This window comes from Clytia hemisphaerica, unplaced genomic scaffold (assembly GCF_902728285.1).
Source record: "Clytia hemisphaerica strain Z4C2 unplaced genomic scaffold, Clytia hemisphaerica genome assembly, whole genome shotgun sequence".
Taxonomy (NCBI): domain Eukaryota; kingdom Metazoa; phylum Cnidaria; class Hydrozoa; order Leptothecata; family Clytiidae; genus Clytia; species Clytia hemisphaerica.
Window position 1 is genome coordinate 49,971 of NW_027103622.1, and position 16,009 is coordinate 65,979.

At 35.6% G+C, this 16,009-nt stretch overlaps 1 protein-coding gene across 1 annotated transcript; it reads right to left on the minus strand.

The window, feature by feature from the left end:
* Nucleotides 1-8,449: 8,449 nt before the first annotated feature.
* On the minus strand, nucleotides 8,450-15,347 carry LOC136802422 (myosin-2 heavy chain-like). Its single transcript, XM_067059154.1, has 4 exons — nucleotides 15,168-15,347; nucleotides 11,131-12,033; nucleotides 9,139-10,256; nucleotides 8,450-8,728 (listed from the first exon to the last, which is right to left on the minus strand). Exons 1-4 carry the CDS (start codon nucleotides 15,253-15,255, stop codon nucleotides 8,543-8,545), a joined length of 2,295 nt encoding a protein of 764 aa, XP_066915255.1. The 5' UTR covers nucleotides 15,256-15,347; the 3' UTR covers nucleotides 8,450-8,542.
* Nucleotides 15,348-16,009: the final 662 nt, after the last annotated feature.

Consider the following 16,009-nt stretch of genomic DNA (forward strand, 5'->3'; position numbering starts at 1 on the left):
GAAACACAACGTTTTTGATGTAAAAATACTAACAAAAACTAAGAAAATTTTTTTCGCGTGTATTTAATTTCGCGATTTTGTCATTTTGAAAAATTTAAACAGTATTAAATTTCGCGAAAATTGACCAAAAAACTCGCGAAATTAAGTACCCGCGAAAATTTGTAACACGCGAAAATATATACCAATAAGGTATATATTCAAAAAGAAGAACAACACGATCTTCTACGTTGAGTCTCAGAAAGGAGGTTTCCCATTCAATGGCATTCAGGGTATTCAGGTAGGGCCATTCAATGGCATTCAAGTACGATTCCCCTCTCATAGACTTATGCGCATGCGTATTTTATCGTTCTTTTAAACCACATGCAGTTAATTCCCGTGATAAATAAAAAGGAATGAATTGGTAGGGGCGGTACAGTCACTTTCGGTCGGGGTTGTGGACGGCAAAATATGTCGTTCCGACCTTTGATAGTTAGAGTTTGGGTTTGAAATAGGTCGTTCTTTGATAGTTAGGGTTAAGGTTTGTCGTTCTTTTTGTCGCCTATTAATAATTATTTGTCATTCTTTTCATTCTTTTTAGATTGTCTGGATAGTATTTATACCGTAAGTACTAATGGTAGATTTATGGATTTTTACATATCTACACATATGGTAGATTGTAAACGTATTTCGACGAATTCTATTGTGAATCGTTTTTCAAAAGTAGCAAAAACGAATGAATACTTGTTAGAGCGACTGGAATATGATTATGGTTTTCCAGGAGAGAAAATAATATTTGATACATAAATGAATTAAGTTCCATTCCTTTTTTTCTAAGCATACTGTATATTATACAGTGAGCTGGATGCACCATTCCCTATTTTAAGATACACGCTAAATAATGGAAAAAATAGCTTTTGGGTCCGTTTATTGTCGTTGCAAACTGACTTGAATTTTCAATGAGTTGGCTTTTTGCTGTAGTGAATCACTAATACTTCAAAAGGGAAATTTCTTTGACCATAGGATAGCTATCCCATCATCATCTATCATGTGTTGACAAATGACGTTCTTCTTTATGTAAACTGACTTTAAATAAGTTTATTTGTTTAAGAATTGACATATAAAGTTTGTGTGAGTTTTTTTTTGGTACCTTTTATAAGCAACTTTGTTCTTCACAGAGAGTTCTCTTCAAACCTAATGCCTTATGGTGCCATAATGTATTTTCATATCTTGGGGAGTCCATTCAAAATCGTTTTGTCAATGTATATAAGTACAAGCCAGTCTGATAGCTCATCCAGTGGAACGTCCGAGGATGAAATTTTCTATCAAAATCCAATTGCATAGTTGCATGGGATAGAAATTTTATTGTTCCAAGCTCAACAAATCCAGGATGGTTTTAGAGTTCAATTAATATAGGGTAAGATCAGGGGGTGAAAATTCCCCCACGGGTCTGTGACACAGGGGTTAGTGTAAGTGTTATGCACGTCAAAGGAACATTATTTTGGTGAATTTTCCGTTGTGGGATCCCTTTAGCCGTCATATTTGCAAAATTAAATTCAGAAAACTTTCATTTGATTAAAAACAACTCAAATCTCGTTCCATCATTATTAAAATTATTTTCACTTCAATGAAATGTTTTCAAGTTCAGTGCTACCAGTACTATAACAGATAATTTACCACATTCCCTCTAATTAGCCCCTGGTGAGTGTATGAGTTGGAACTTGAAAGGGCTCCCTTTGAGCTTCGGATCAGAGTTGTGTAAAGTAAGTTAAAACTTAAAGATGAAAGCGTTTACTTTTAAGCTTAGCCAGGCGGAGTAAGCAAAGAGCGATGTTTGTTTAAAAATGTGTGATGCTTTAAAAAGCCACTGACTGTTTGCTCCGTTGATCCCTTGAAATCCAAACCGTCTGTGATGAGTAGTTTCGGCAAAGAAAAATGCGACAAAGAAGTCACTTTTGTGAAATTTCAGTTACGCTTGATTTCGGAGTGCTATAAAACAGGATTTATTGAACAGCCATGACTTACAGTCCTTTAAAACGTTCGCGCCCATGAATTGCATCGCCTTTGGAAAACTTGAGCTCATATCTCAACTAGGAAAGCCCGATTGGATTTTTGAGCTGTGAACAAAAGTCTTTTTCAACTTTTCTTTTTCAACTGCTGCTAAAATCACTCACGCTGGCTCATTGAGTTCAGGGGTTTCGTTATCTCAATCATCATGGCTATTGAATAACAAACCTTTGAAGGGTCTATTCAAAGGTAAATGTAATAATAGACCAATTTTACGAGGAAATTTTTCTACATTACACGTTTCTTTTATATATTAGAAAATCTTAATTTGAGCTTGAGCCTGGATGTGCTTATTTTTGACAATTTTTAGCCTTCTTATTTGCGTTCTTGAAATTTGTTCACTTAAATACTGTATACAGAAATGCCTTCCTTCAGTGATTTAAACTGGTTCTCAAGTCGAACAAATTCTACTCTAATTAAAAGTTAGTAAGTGAAAGAAATATTTCAGTTACGAAAGTTTCTTTATGAATTCAGATAATTTTAAACAAGTTTGATTAATCTCTTCAATAATTAGGCTAGCCATGTTTTTATGATGTTCTTATTCTTCCCCTAAATTTTATTCCAAATGATCTTACAAACTAGGTTCTAATAATAAGCATTCGTTTCAATAGTTTCACGTCAGTGTTCAAATGTTTTCTAAAAAATTTCGATTCATACGGAATGACACTCCCTTCTCACAGACACACTGGAACCCTTCCCATTGGAAAAATTGGCCAAAATATCGTCCCCAGTGGAAAACTGTACTCTATTTTTTGTCCTTGCTGAAAAAAAATCAGATATTTTAAAATATTCTGCTATTTTTTCCATCTGCACTGAATTTTCTGGCTAGAAAATAATATCCCCAGCCATAAAAACATGGGAATATTGACCCCCATCGAGTTTTGGTCCGTTATTTTCAAACCCCGCTGGCTGATAAAATCCCACCGGGTCTATGAGAAGGGGGTATAGAATGACGATATTTATATGGTCAGTGCAATGATGTCTTGATCTCAAGACTGTTTGTTATTACACTCTTTTTTTATAAGGACCAGTAGATTTCTGATGAGACTTCTTATTTTTTTGGCACTTTGAGCCTCGAGCTGTTCTCATCCTGTTCTTATTTATACTTACATGTTTTTTTTTATAAGCAAGTGTATGCCCGTTGGTCAGGCTCGTGTATGCTTAAGTTCTCAATGCATCCAGGCATAGTTTATGCTTATAATTCACCTCGAGCCAAGTTTTTAATTAAATTTCAGATATTTTGTAAAAATTTGTTCAGACTTTGGGAGCAGTGGAATGTTAGCGAGCCGTGGAATGTCTTATATTTACTTGATCTCTACCAAACCTTTTTAAACAGATAAAAATGACCTCTTGAAAAATACTTTAGGCTGACTTATATGCTCATGTTATGCTTAGAAATTTTGCAAATCTGAGCCTTCGTATGCTTATAAGTGTTATGCTTATAAAAAACACATGTATAGCGTGAAATTGAGATAATTTAGGTATTTTTACTATTTTGACCAATTGTTCTTATTTCTAGAGATTTTAAAATTCTCATAAATTTGCTAGTAAAGTCTAAATTACCAAAATACTACTTGGCTCTGCTTGGCTTCCCCTTTGCACCATTTTGGCTGATTTCATTGGAAAGAAAAAAGTTAAGAAATGGTGAAAATGCTTGTTTGTTTCTATCGTAGTGATTATTGATGTAATTTCTTAAGCATATTTTCCGAAGAAATATTTCTCTGTGACCCACAAAAGAATTTCTATGAAATCCCTTGTTTTTCTCTTAGATTTTCAGTCTGGTGGGCAATGACCTGGCTCTTGAATCAAGATTGTTTAACCAAGGAGTGTTCCAACAACACAGTGGAGACTATATTCCATGCATGTATGCAATCTTTTGGTTTTCACAGAGACAACTGTGCAATTAAGGAATGATGCAAATTGCTTCTTTTTCGTAAGTTGTGGTTTTTTATTACGCTGTTGATTACTTTCATAAGTATAGTGCAGAGGTTGGATTTAGAGCTGAGGTCATCAGAAGTTAAGGTGAACGTGCTTTGAACTTTGCGAAAAATATGTTATATGCTTAAAACAGTGCGTTGGAGGGTGGGAATGTTGCAATCTTTCTTAAAGTAGAGGAGGTCTCTAATAAGCAACCACGCCGCGATTAAATTTTAAAGTACGTTTATTGCCAAATATTGGTTTGCTCAGGTTATTCGTTGTACGCGTTTAAAGGTTAAGGCTGTTTCCACGCAAATGCTGAATGCGTCAGTACAAAGGTTTCTTGGAATTTAAAGATGCATTTTAATCTTCGCCTGACTTATAATGACTTTGATTATACCGTGTTTTTCCCAACTTACTTGATCGTCATAACTACTGTTATGGGAAAATTCCTGAGATTTGTTGTGATAAAGAGATGGTAACATGTAATTGACGGTCAGCTCATGAAAAAGTCTTTTGTATAGTATACCATGATGACCAAAAATCTGGAAACTTTCAGAAATCCTCACAATTTAGACAGATCAATCGATGAATTTAGTATTAATGCTCGTTTTCTGAAAAGATGGGAAAAAATCGGCTATTTTGAGCCCCTGAGCCTCAACCTTGCTGCTTATAAAAAATGCGTTTTTGTATGTTTTTGAGTACCTACTTTAAATGAAAATGTTGTCTTTGCTGTTATGTTTCCATTGTAATTTTAGTCCCCCAAAAGTTGTGGTGAGGAGTGGTGATTGAGATGTGTTTTGTTTTGACAGCTCATATCAAAAAGTGATGACAGATATAATGTTGCTGTTATTAAGTGGTACTATAAGTTTAACAAATGTCTGATTGTTGAATAGAGTTTTCTTCAAGTTTGATGATTTGGTACCTGTCAAACTATTTTGAAATTTTAATGGATTATCTCAATTTCCAGACACATTTTTGGTCCATAAGTATCTGTAGTTGTTACTTAATCGCAAATCCTAGGTTTATCACTTCATGTGCGAATCATGCAAAATTCTACATTTTCTCATATAACTCTAGCAAAAAATAAACGAAAAATGAAGAAAAATTCTTTCTGGGCCTTATTTTGAAACTCAGCACATCACCCTTCACGGTCCATAAGGGTACACAATGACCTTCCTGCGTAATAATTTCTAAGCCTTGTACAGAGTGTCGCAAAAAAAAAACAGACAAACCTTTAGTCCAGCTGAACACACCTATTTATCCTTACGTCACATTAGCGGGTTGGGTTCGAGTTTATCAGTGAAATTGACGTCTGAAAGTCTAGAGTTTTTGAGTCATTACATTGATGCAGATACAATCATATCATACGTCATCAACCCTTGCAAATTCGAGTCCAATCCTCTTGTTAGGGTTGGTATAACGATAGTGTGTATTTAAACAAAAAAGGTTTTTCATGAGTGCGATAAAAGATTGTACCCTTATAGATGCAGCCTGTTCAGAATTAATGATGATTGAAAAATTCTTGACATATCTCGTAATAGATTGATGACATTTTGAATGTTGTTGATGACATAATTCTGTTGTTTGGATTATTATCATTTTAGTAAGCTTAATTCACGAGAGTCTGACACACACAACTTTTTTTCTTTCTTTCTTCGTAAGTAAGTACGCTCACTTGTTTATAGCTGATCTGTTATTTTTCACTAAATGGTGGGTTGGATTGGCTTTATAAGCAGTTGTGATTTAGATAAGAACTCCAGATTCGAATTAGCCTTCAAAGGAAGGGACTTCATCTATCAAGGAAGGGTTTTTTGACCGGATATTAACTTACAGAGGAAAAAATTCGTGAGTGATTTTGGAAGGAAACTAACTGCACTTTCGAAAGTCGATTCTACTTTGCTTGGTATTGGATATATCTAATTAGTTTTATCGTGAACTCGTACCAGCAGTGTGCTACTATAGACTTGTTGTTACTTTTTGAGTCAAGAGGACAAAGAGCTTTATTCAGGACCGGTAATCAGGCTTCTTGTTTTCGGAAACTACTTCATTTTCATCACATACAAAGTTATATATCTATCGAGAGGAGCTTACTAACAGAATCTATCAAGATGTCTTTGCAATCACTGAGCTCTAAACGAGGTGGTAAAAGCAGTGTTTTGTCATCCTCTTCCACGATATCATCAACAAACAGACCTCAACCACAGAGAGGAATTGACCGTGTTGATGAACGCGTACTCAATCGGTTGATATCTGAACTCGGATTGAATCGAAATCACACAGTTCCTGATCCCCGCTGCTTCATCTGTCGGCAAGAGAAACATTGCGGATTGAATCGATCATCTTTACGCGGGGTGAGACATACAAACAATTCTTGAATGATTTGTTATTTAGAGTATGGCGTCAAGTGGTGATCAAAGTAAGAGTTTCCAGAATGGCTCTTTAAAATATTGTGAAGGTGAGTTGAATCACTTTGCTTGTGGTAGGAATTCAATAAACGCTAAAAAGAAGGGAAAGGCAGATCAGTACTTTGGAATACTGTTATTTTGAGTTCCAATATCAAAACAACGTCAATGCAAACAACTACTTGTACGTTGAATTTTCCCGAACTCTTGAAATACTTAAGAAGGACCAAAAAAGGTTTCAAGAATAATGATGCGAACTTTAATCGAAATTACACCACAACTTTGATTGACAATGACACTTCACTTCGAAGCGAAAGAAAAAGACAATCTTTACACGACGCTCATTTTTATGATGCTTCTATGGATTAAAGTTAAAGATGAGCAAAAACCTTCGCTTCACCATCAAATTATGCTGATTCAAATAAAAAATGGAGACATTGAGGTTTTATGAAGGAAAAAAACCTTTTTTGAACTATGGAACGTAATTGCAACTGAATGATATAAAAAATATATTATTTACAGCTTATTAGTATTATCAAAATTGTCACCCTCTAAGAATTTTCAAAATAAAGAATTTCTTCCTAAATGTTCCTTTTTTAATATTTCTGACTATAACGATTACTCTTAGGTGCCAAATAAACGGGCCACCCCACTTGTTAATTTTTCGATTTTTTGTCCCCCGGACTTTATTAGGTCCCCCCGTTTATTAATTTTTGAAAAAATTCCCAGCTACCAAAAGGAAAGTTCCTTGTTTTACTCTAAAAAGCCTAAATCTAGTCTATTTTGACCCTTTTTAGGTTTTTTTTAAGGTCCATTTTCCAACCCCCCGGTAATTAGGCCCCCCGTTTATTTGGCACCTAAGAGTACAAGAGCCAACCCACTATTTGATTTGGTTCTAGAGTCGAAATTCCCTTCTTTAAATGCTTCTTGAACCAAAGTTTGGGACAAAAACATTCCAAGTGTCCAAAGAGGGTTAAAAATTTCCCACTTTTATGGTCGATTCCCAATTTTTGGTCGGACAAATCCGTCACCTCGCTAAACCGGTAGACCCGCTGCAATACAGGCCATAATATTTGAGAAAAAGGGGAAATTCCCACGAAAATCTTATAACCACAATCAATTTGGAAGCGCTCTAACTTAGGTTGGAAAAGTAGAGTTTTAACTCTGAGTTTTATCATGAAACCTAAGATCCAAAAGTTCAAGAATGGTCCAACATGGCCTGGAAGTCTATAAACCCCACCCAAATTGATTAAATTCTTTTAAATCTAACAAAAAGCCCGAAAGCCGCTGTTCTTGCCCGAACTTTGCTAAAATGCTAAAAACGAGGAATAAACCAAAATTGTCAATATATTTTTATTCATAGAATTATATTTCACAGGTCTATCGACCTCTACGAAATAATTAATATGTTTTGACCGATATTGTGGGTAGCCATGACAACTCCTTTACACACTTTTTTTGTAAGAACTAGTAAATACTGGCTCAGGCTGGGTTGTTCTTAATTTTTTGTATATTCATCTGGTGGCTGTCGGCGGAGCCGGGAGTGAGGGAGTCTATCCCCTTTTCTATTTGCGCTAGACCTGGGAGATCGAATGCTGAGGTGGAGCGCCACACCTACTCTCAGCTCCCAGTAACTTACCGCCTAGATCAGATTACCCAATCTAAGCTACTCATCCGCTGAGTTGGCGGTGACCGGGGATCGAACCCACAACCCTGAGATTGTAAAGTGAATGCTCTACCGACTGAGCTACCCGGCCATGAAGTAAGATATTGAAAAAATAATGCTTAAGAATAACAAATTATAATATTTCAGTAAGTGTATTGAAAATGTTTTTATTTGTATTAAATACCATTGTCCACTTTCATCCAGAATATCAAGAATGCTTTACCAAGATTTCGATTGCTGTTCATCTCTTGTAAGTCTCCCTTAATTTTTTTTACCAAAAAATTAGCAATACTGTTTGGTAATATACGTACATCTCAATAAAATTTGTCCTTTTCGTCAGTTAAAATTGCAAGGTCTTTTAAGTTTTACCAAGATTTAAATTAAGTTTTTTTATCGCTTCCAAGTTTGTCTTAAATTTTTTTACCAAAAAAATTAGCAATACCGTTTGATGATCTAAATTTTAATATAATCCAAATTGCAAGATAGTTTTACCAAGATTTCGTCTTTCATCTCAAAACTTTATCCCAAAGAAGTTGGCAACACCTTTTACCGCTCCTGCAAATGCATTCACGATCTGATCCAAAATTCCATTGTCTTCCTTTTTACTTTCCAACGCAACGATCCGTGTTTTATTTTCCTCTTCCATTCTAGCCTTTTCCTTTTGATGATCTTCGATTTTCTGTTGCAATTCTTTGACCTTTAAAAAATAGGAAAACAAACGTTGTTTTGAAGTGAAGCTGACATTTTAGCTTGAATAAGAAAAGGAGATTGATTGGACTACTCTCACAATACATACATTGAGATGGGTTTCCACAGCAGTTGCTGTATTACAATGGAGTCTCCCTAATTCAAACCTCTACAACTTTCCTTAACTCGAACAAGTTTACATTCCTCGTTAGTGTTCGAGTTATAGAGGCTAGACTGTATCATGAAAATTTCTTGGCCATCTTTCTCGACACATATGAATAAAATCCTCCCCTATCCTTATCATACTATCCACGTTATTTCTGCATAAATATTCTAAAACAGCATTAAAGGGGAACTAAAAGCTTGAGTATCTATCGAAAACGGCCACTGAAAATATTTGTTACAATTCATAATAAATACCTGTCTTTCTTGAGCAGCTTGCATTTTGGCTAGCCTTTCATCGTACTCCTTCTGTCGTCTCTCTTCTTCTAGACTAGCTTCTAGTCGTCTTCGCTCTTCCTCCATCTCAGCTTGTCTCTTCTCCTGTTCTCTCTGGTCAGCTTGAATTTTCATCTCGTCAAAATTCTCCTTCAACCTGGCCATTTCTTGTTCTCTTCTTTGTGCTTCTGCTCTCGCTGCTTCATTTTCTCGTTGGAAATTCACTTTAATCGCTTTTAGATTCTGATCATTTTGCTCCTTCAAAGCTCTCATCTCGTGTTGGTGTTGCTTCTCTTTCCGTTCAATCTCCTGCATTTCACGTTGGTGTCTTCGCTCATTCTCAACTTGCATCTCATCGTACTGTCGTTTGAAATTCTTCCGATCCTCCTCCATCTGGTATTTCATTGCTTCTTGATTCTTTCGGTAATAATCCAACTGCTCTTCTAACTTGGCTTTGATGTTATCGAAACTCTCTGCGGGGATGTCATCAACTTGGTTACTATGGATAACAATAGGTGCCAAACACAAAACATATTCTTCCAAACCTGGTAACGAAGCAATGGCATTCTTCTCATCTTCAAGATCACTGTTTTTTTCGAGATAAAGTGGAATAGGTAGCGGCTTCTTTTTTCCTTCGGTCGTTCGAGCAGATACTTGAGTCAGCAAAGATAGTTTATTTTCTTTGGTAAGCTCTCGTAAAACAGGTTTGGACAATTTGTTGAAGATAACGCCGTAATTGGTAATTTCTGGTGCGCTATCAAGGATCAAGCTGATTGTTGCCACGTCAGCTGGTCTGACTCTTCCAGCTTCTAAAGTAACAACGAAAATGATTTGGTAAGATCCATCTCTCTTTAAAGCTTGTGTGATTGCTTCAGCTGCTTGTTTTCGTTTATCGATATCATCCAATCCTGGAGTATCCATATAAACGATTCCATTCAGTTCTTTGACATCAAGTTGGTAAGTCATGCCAGATCCGATGGAAACACCAGATTGGAATCTCTGATCTTCTTGAAGCATCTCAGAGCTTCTTGATTGCATAAGACAATTCAATACGGTACTTTTTCCGCTTCCTGGATTGCCAGCAACTAGCAGGTACTTACCTAAAGAGTAAAATTAGAATAAGGTCTTTCACGTTTTGTTGACTTACGTAACGTTACATTACGTAACTTCCGCCATTATGGAAGCAAACGTTTGACTTGTGTAAGGGGTCGTCTCTACAGATTCGAACGTTTGCTTGGCGGAAATTAACAAAACATGGAAACCTCTATTGAAATATATCTTGTAATAATTGTAAATTTGTTCTTGTCAGTTGGGAATTATTATTTTTTTATTGACAAAATTCGAAAACAAGAATGCGGACACTAATTTTGGCGACGGTAGGGTAAATTTACCCTTTTTCCCCAAAAAATAAATCAAGGTTCAGTTTGGAAAATGTTGAGAAACTGCTGATTATTTCATGCTGAAATTAATTCTTTTAAGGTATTTCCTTCTTGCCTTTATTAAAAGGGTGAATTTAGAAAATGATAAAAAACTTATATTAGCTAAAATTAGTTGTAATCTTTTTCAGAATCCATCTTGATTCCGAAGCTCGGAATGATTTTGGTAAGAGGAAAACTAAATGCTTTTAAAAGATTTTCGTTCTTCAAAGGAGATTAGATTCGTGTATGTCCAACCCACACCTGTCTTGATTGTCTTATCTAGGAACCGTTAAAGCAGAATTTTGGAAGTACTAAACGTGATCAAAATAATCTTTTTTTGAAAATTTAAAAGCTTTCATAAATACTTGATATAAAGGAACTACAAAGAAAATGTCCAAAAGTTAAAAGTCTAAAGTCTTTTCGCTTAAAATTTGCAATCTATTTACCACCATGTGAAAACCACAATTAAACTTAAAATTAAGCCCCCTTGGCATGGGCAAAATAAAGTTTATCAAAACGAATGAACTTTACTTTAGGTTCTTTAGAAAATATCAAAATTCCAGTAGACTTTGTGTTAAAGCTCTATCTAATTCCTGTTGTTCTAAAATGTCTACTAGTCCTTCATGAAAGTCCCTTTCCATTTCCAGGTTCTCTTTCTGAATCCTTTCCTCTTGTTTTCTTTGTTTACGTTCACGTTCTTCTTGACGTCTCTCATCCCGTTCTTTTAGTTCGCAAAGACGTTTCTCGTACATTCTTTTATCGTCGCGTCGCATTTTCTCCATAGCTTTTTGTTCTAATTTAAACCGCTGGATTTCGTCCCGTTCTCTCTCGTAAGCTGTCTGGTACCGTGTTAACGTAAATGCCGTATTCACGTTTTCCTTAAGTATGGTCACGCTACGAAGTTTTAATGAATTTTCAATGAATTTGCTTAACTTAGGCAGCTCCATGTGCAAATCCGACTCGTCTTCCAAATTAGTATATTTCGGAACAAGATGAACAGTCGGATGTCGCCTCCCACGGACATTCCTTAATATTTGCTCTTCCACGATATCACAATGTAGCTTCACTTTGTCGTCGTCTGATGAAAGTTCTTTATGTACGGCATTTGATACTTTGTTGATGATCAACCCGAAGCTAGTGATATCCGGAGCACTTTCGAGGACGGCTTCAATGGTTGATACGTCTTCAGGTTTGACACGGCCAGATTCCAACGTGATGACAAAAGCTACGAAATATCTTCCTCCTTGTTGCAAGGCTTGAAGGATAGCTTCCATAGACTTCTCTTGCATTTCAATGTCTTTCAAACCTGGCGTATCACAATAAGTAACTCCCTTGGATTTTATCGTTTGTAGTTGATTCGTTAGTCCGATTGCAATGTTGATGCCATTTTTGAAGACGGCTTTTCCGACCAAACAATTGAGTAACGTGCTTTTTCCCACGCCTGGATTACCAATGAAAACTATGGTGGAAGAAAAAGACTGGATTCTACTCCACCACCTTGAAGAAAACATTTTGCTTTCAGTTGACATTTCAATTGGCATTAGCTAATTCTCAATGAGCAATATCGCTTTTCACTATTTTGTTATCTCACTAGGAATCCTCCATTTTTGTGAATCATTGCTCTAAATCTGTTAACTTTCGATGTCTAAATCTCGAGATAATCCATTCTTAAGGTGGATAAATATGCTGAAAAATGCTGACTCAGCAAAAAATATCGATGATTTTCAATGTATCTCGAGATCTAGACATCGAAAGCTGACAAACCATACCATTTTTGGATACTACTAATTCAGGGCTATCCGTCTGTAGGAATAATTTTTTCTGAAAATGCTCCTAGGAAAATGCTGACGTCAACGAAAAACACCCAAAACATCGATAATTCGCCTCAAAAATGCAATTTCTCGGCGCCAGGTTCGAGACTTAACAAATAACCCTATTTTATATACCTACTTTTCACGCTGAATCCGTTGGTAGTCTCAGATATTTGATTTTCAGATTTCGAAAAAACCGATAGTAAAAGGGGACCCTTGATAAGTTCTATCAATTTACTAAAAATGACAGAGAAAAGCCAAAATTATAAACAAAATGGCACACATTGAAGTGACTTTGGCTATGTTTTACTACTATAGGTTTTTTCCTCTAGAGAATTGTTTTACCACTGGCACCTTTCACGTCAATCTAGTCAGGTGCGAACCCCGGGTACGAACCCTAGTACCCCTGGTTTTATTATTGACAACTAGAAACAACAAAAAATTAAGCAAAAATATACACGGGCACAGTTTAGTTCCTTTGATTATGTGTTCCCAAAAAGTTTCCTCACAATTTCTTTGGTGCTTAGAAGAAAATGTAGTTCGAACTCACCAACTTTTTTGTTAGGAGTTGCATAGCTGGCAACACCGTTTGATGTGACGAACTCATTTACAGTTGCCATAACTGTATGATACTCTTTTCAAAACAGAAAATATATTTGATACCAACTCCCAAACACAACATTCAAAATACGATAATTTGTTTGTAAATCTAACTACAGAAACTTCATTTTTGTAATGTACTGTTCGTCAGGTTTTTCCTGTAATTATTCGTTGTTTTTCTAAGATACATATCATTGCCTTTATAAGTCGCTTATTGTGCAGACAATGAATAGATTAATAGTTGGCAGGATTTATTTTAGTCAACAATAAATTGTTAGCTTCTTGTCGGTTGCATCAATGACTCATTATTATATTTTCTGATTACTTCAGGTTTTTTTTTTAATTTATGATATTCATGTTTTATACGGAAGCACCCAAAATAGCCTGGGCGTTTCCCACTAGTTTTATTGTTTAAATTCGAAATTGGTTACAAACACCCGGTCATTTTTGGGTACTTCCGTGTATAGCATTAATATCATGAATTGTATCACGAGAGTTTTCCAAGAAATGCTATGACAACGACAACGTATTTGCAAAGAGATTCCTTAGAAAAACACTCTTATCATAACAAAATACAATTTTATCTCTTTTCCACAGTACTAGGTGTGTCGCATACGATTTTATGTTTTGATTCTTTAACATTTTTAAATGGGACGATTTTTGTCTACAAAATTTCAGTGGGTTTTACCAGTGTAGTGGATTTCACTAGCTCACAGAACTGTTTTCTAATTCAGGAAAAATACTGACCAAAGTCCATTTACTCAACCTATCAAAACATAAGCGCAGAAATCCGCACTTACTTTACATTAGCGATCAAAAATATTTTGTTGAATTCACCGTTGATCAAATTTATAAAACAGATATTCAGGAGACTGTTTTTCGTCGTCAGGTATACAAGCTATGTTGACTTATTTCGAAATAATCTGACAGTACTGCCCAAATTTTAGTCGGCCCTAATTTTAGTCACCAAGCCAAAATTTACTCACTTAGGGCCGACTAAGTTTTGGCCGATAAGGTATCAAACATCTAAAAAAAACCTTGTGTTTCACAGATCCGATGTCCTCCTGAGAAGGAATTGGCTGTAAAATTGTCTTTGTTTGAAAAAATTGCTTTAAAAATCTTCAAACCCATTGTGAAATTCCTTTTGTCGTCTCTGTTTACTCTTGTCTCCCGAATAGACGTCCCCCCCCGCTAATCACTAAGAGAAAAAAAAAAAAAAAAAAAAAAAAAAAAAAAAAAAAAAAAAAAAAAAAAAAAAAAAAAAAAAAAAAAAATCCACCCCCCCCCCTGCTCTTATTAAGACCCCGCCTGCTAATGAAATTCGAATAATCCAATATCTTATTACAGTGTAGTTAGACCTTAAACTTGTTAAAATTTTCCTTTTTGTTAGAATTGGTTCTTATTTTACGTGTTCATTTGTTAAAGTTTCTTTTTTGTTGTTGAAATTGATATCAGTTAAAAAAATTATGTCTTCAAATTACCCCCCCCCCTCTTATTCCATCCCCCCTGATTATTAAAATTTAGAAAATTCTCCTACCCGCCTGCTTATTCGGACCCCCCCCCCCCCCCGTCTATTTGGGAGACAAGAGTACAAGATGGACAACGGTTGCTCCCCAACACCCCCTTCTCGCAGAGCCACTGGAACCCTTCCCACTGGAAAAATTGGCCAAAATATCGTCCCCGGTGGAAAAAATATCCTCCAGCTTTTGTCCCCACTAAAAGTAATAAAATAACCAATCCTCACTGAAAAATATTTACTATATTTCCCATCCCCACTGAATTTTCTGACTTGAAAACAAAAGAATTGAAATCCCCAACCATAAAAAAATATGGGAATATCAATCCATCGATTTTTAATCCGTTATTTTTATCCCTACTGGATGAAAAAGTCGAGGGGTAAATCACTCGAAAAATTATCGTACACCTTTACAAAAAGTCAAAAAATAGTCAAAAAGTCGAATAAAAGTCAAAAAAAAGTCAAAAAGTCAAACGAAAATTCAAAAAGTCAGAAAGTATCGTACACCTTTTTTCAAGTGATTTACCCCTCGGAAAAAGTCCTATCAGGTCTGTGAGAAGGGTTTGTTTCTCAAAATCCCCACATCCATTGTTGGAAATAATGTATTTTCTATCCCTTATTGGACTTTTATGGAATGGGACAGGGGTGAAACAAGATATAACTTACCAACTTTTTTATTTGGAATTGCTCCGTTTCGTTGTAATCCATTGCTATGAACTCCATTTGTTGATGCGAATCTATTTGCAGTCGCCATAACCTTGAAGTGTCCACACCAAAATCAGACACTATATTAACACACATACAAAATTTGTGAGTGAACTCGCTTCACATGTGCTATTTGTAATGTAGAGTACTGTACGTTAGATTTTTCCCAGTTTTTTTAATACCATCACTTTTAGCTTCCAAGAAAAACAGATATTGATTGATGGCGAGTACCCATTGTGATAACATACACGTTTTTTTTGTTATAAGAACATCCAAACTTTTAAAGCCTTTGGATGTTTTTAACTTTTTGAGTTTTAAACGTAAAAACGTTCTTAACATTTTTGCCATTTTTGAGTATTTTTGTCCATTTTCCTAAGAAATTAAGTGTTTTAGGGTCAACAAAGCCTCAAAATGTTCTTAATGTATTAGCCTCCAGCGAAGCCTTATGCTTTTTTATAGTTTGTTCTTATAAAAGAACAAGCAGCCTGTCGGCATTACGGCCCAGCTCTCTTTCAGTATCGTCGGGCATCTCGCATCTCTCCATCATTCCTGCAGATATCAATCAGTACTTTTTTTTATTTTCAGACCCTACAGTTGATATGGATGATTATATGGATTTGAGATTCTTTGGGTCTTGGATGCTTCGGCGAAATAACTACTTTGATTATAATCATACATGTGTTGAAGCACTCGAAATATTTACCTCGCCTGCAGTCTATAACAATTTTTTTCTGTGCAATAAATCGAATACTGACTGTTATAAGTTCGTTCTGGTTTTTCAGATGATTATAATAACACCCTCC

Excerpts from the sequence above, each read along its gene's own strand:
- LOC136802422 (XM_067059154.1), bottom strand. The coding sequence starts at position 15,255 with ATGGCGACTGCAAATAGATTCGCATCAACAAATGGAGTTCATAGCAAT. Across the intron at positions 12,034-15,167 it reads AATTCCAAATAAAAAAGTTG|TTTTCATTGGTAATCCAGGC; the intron begins GTAAGTTATATC and ends CTTCCACCATAG. Across the intron at positions 8,729-9,138 it reads AAGCTGCTCAAGAAAGACAG|GTCAAAGAATTGCAACAGAA; the intron begins GTATTTATTATG and ends TATTTTTTAAAG.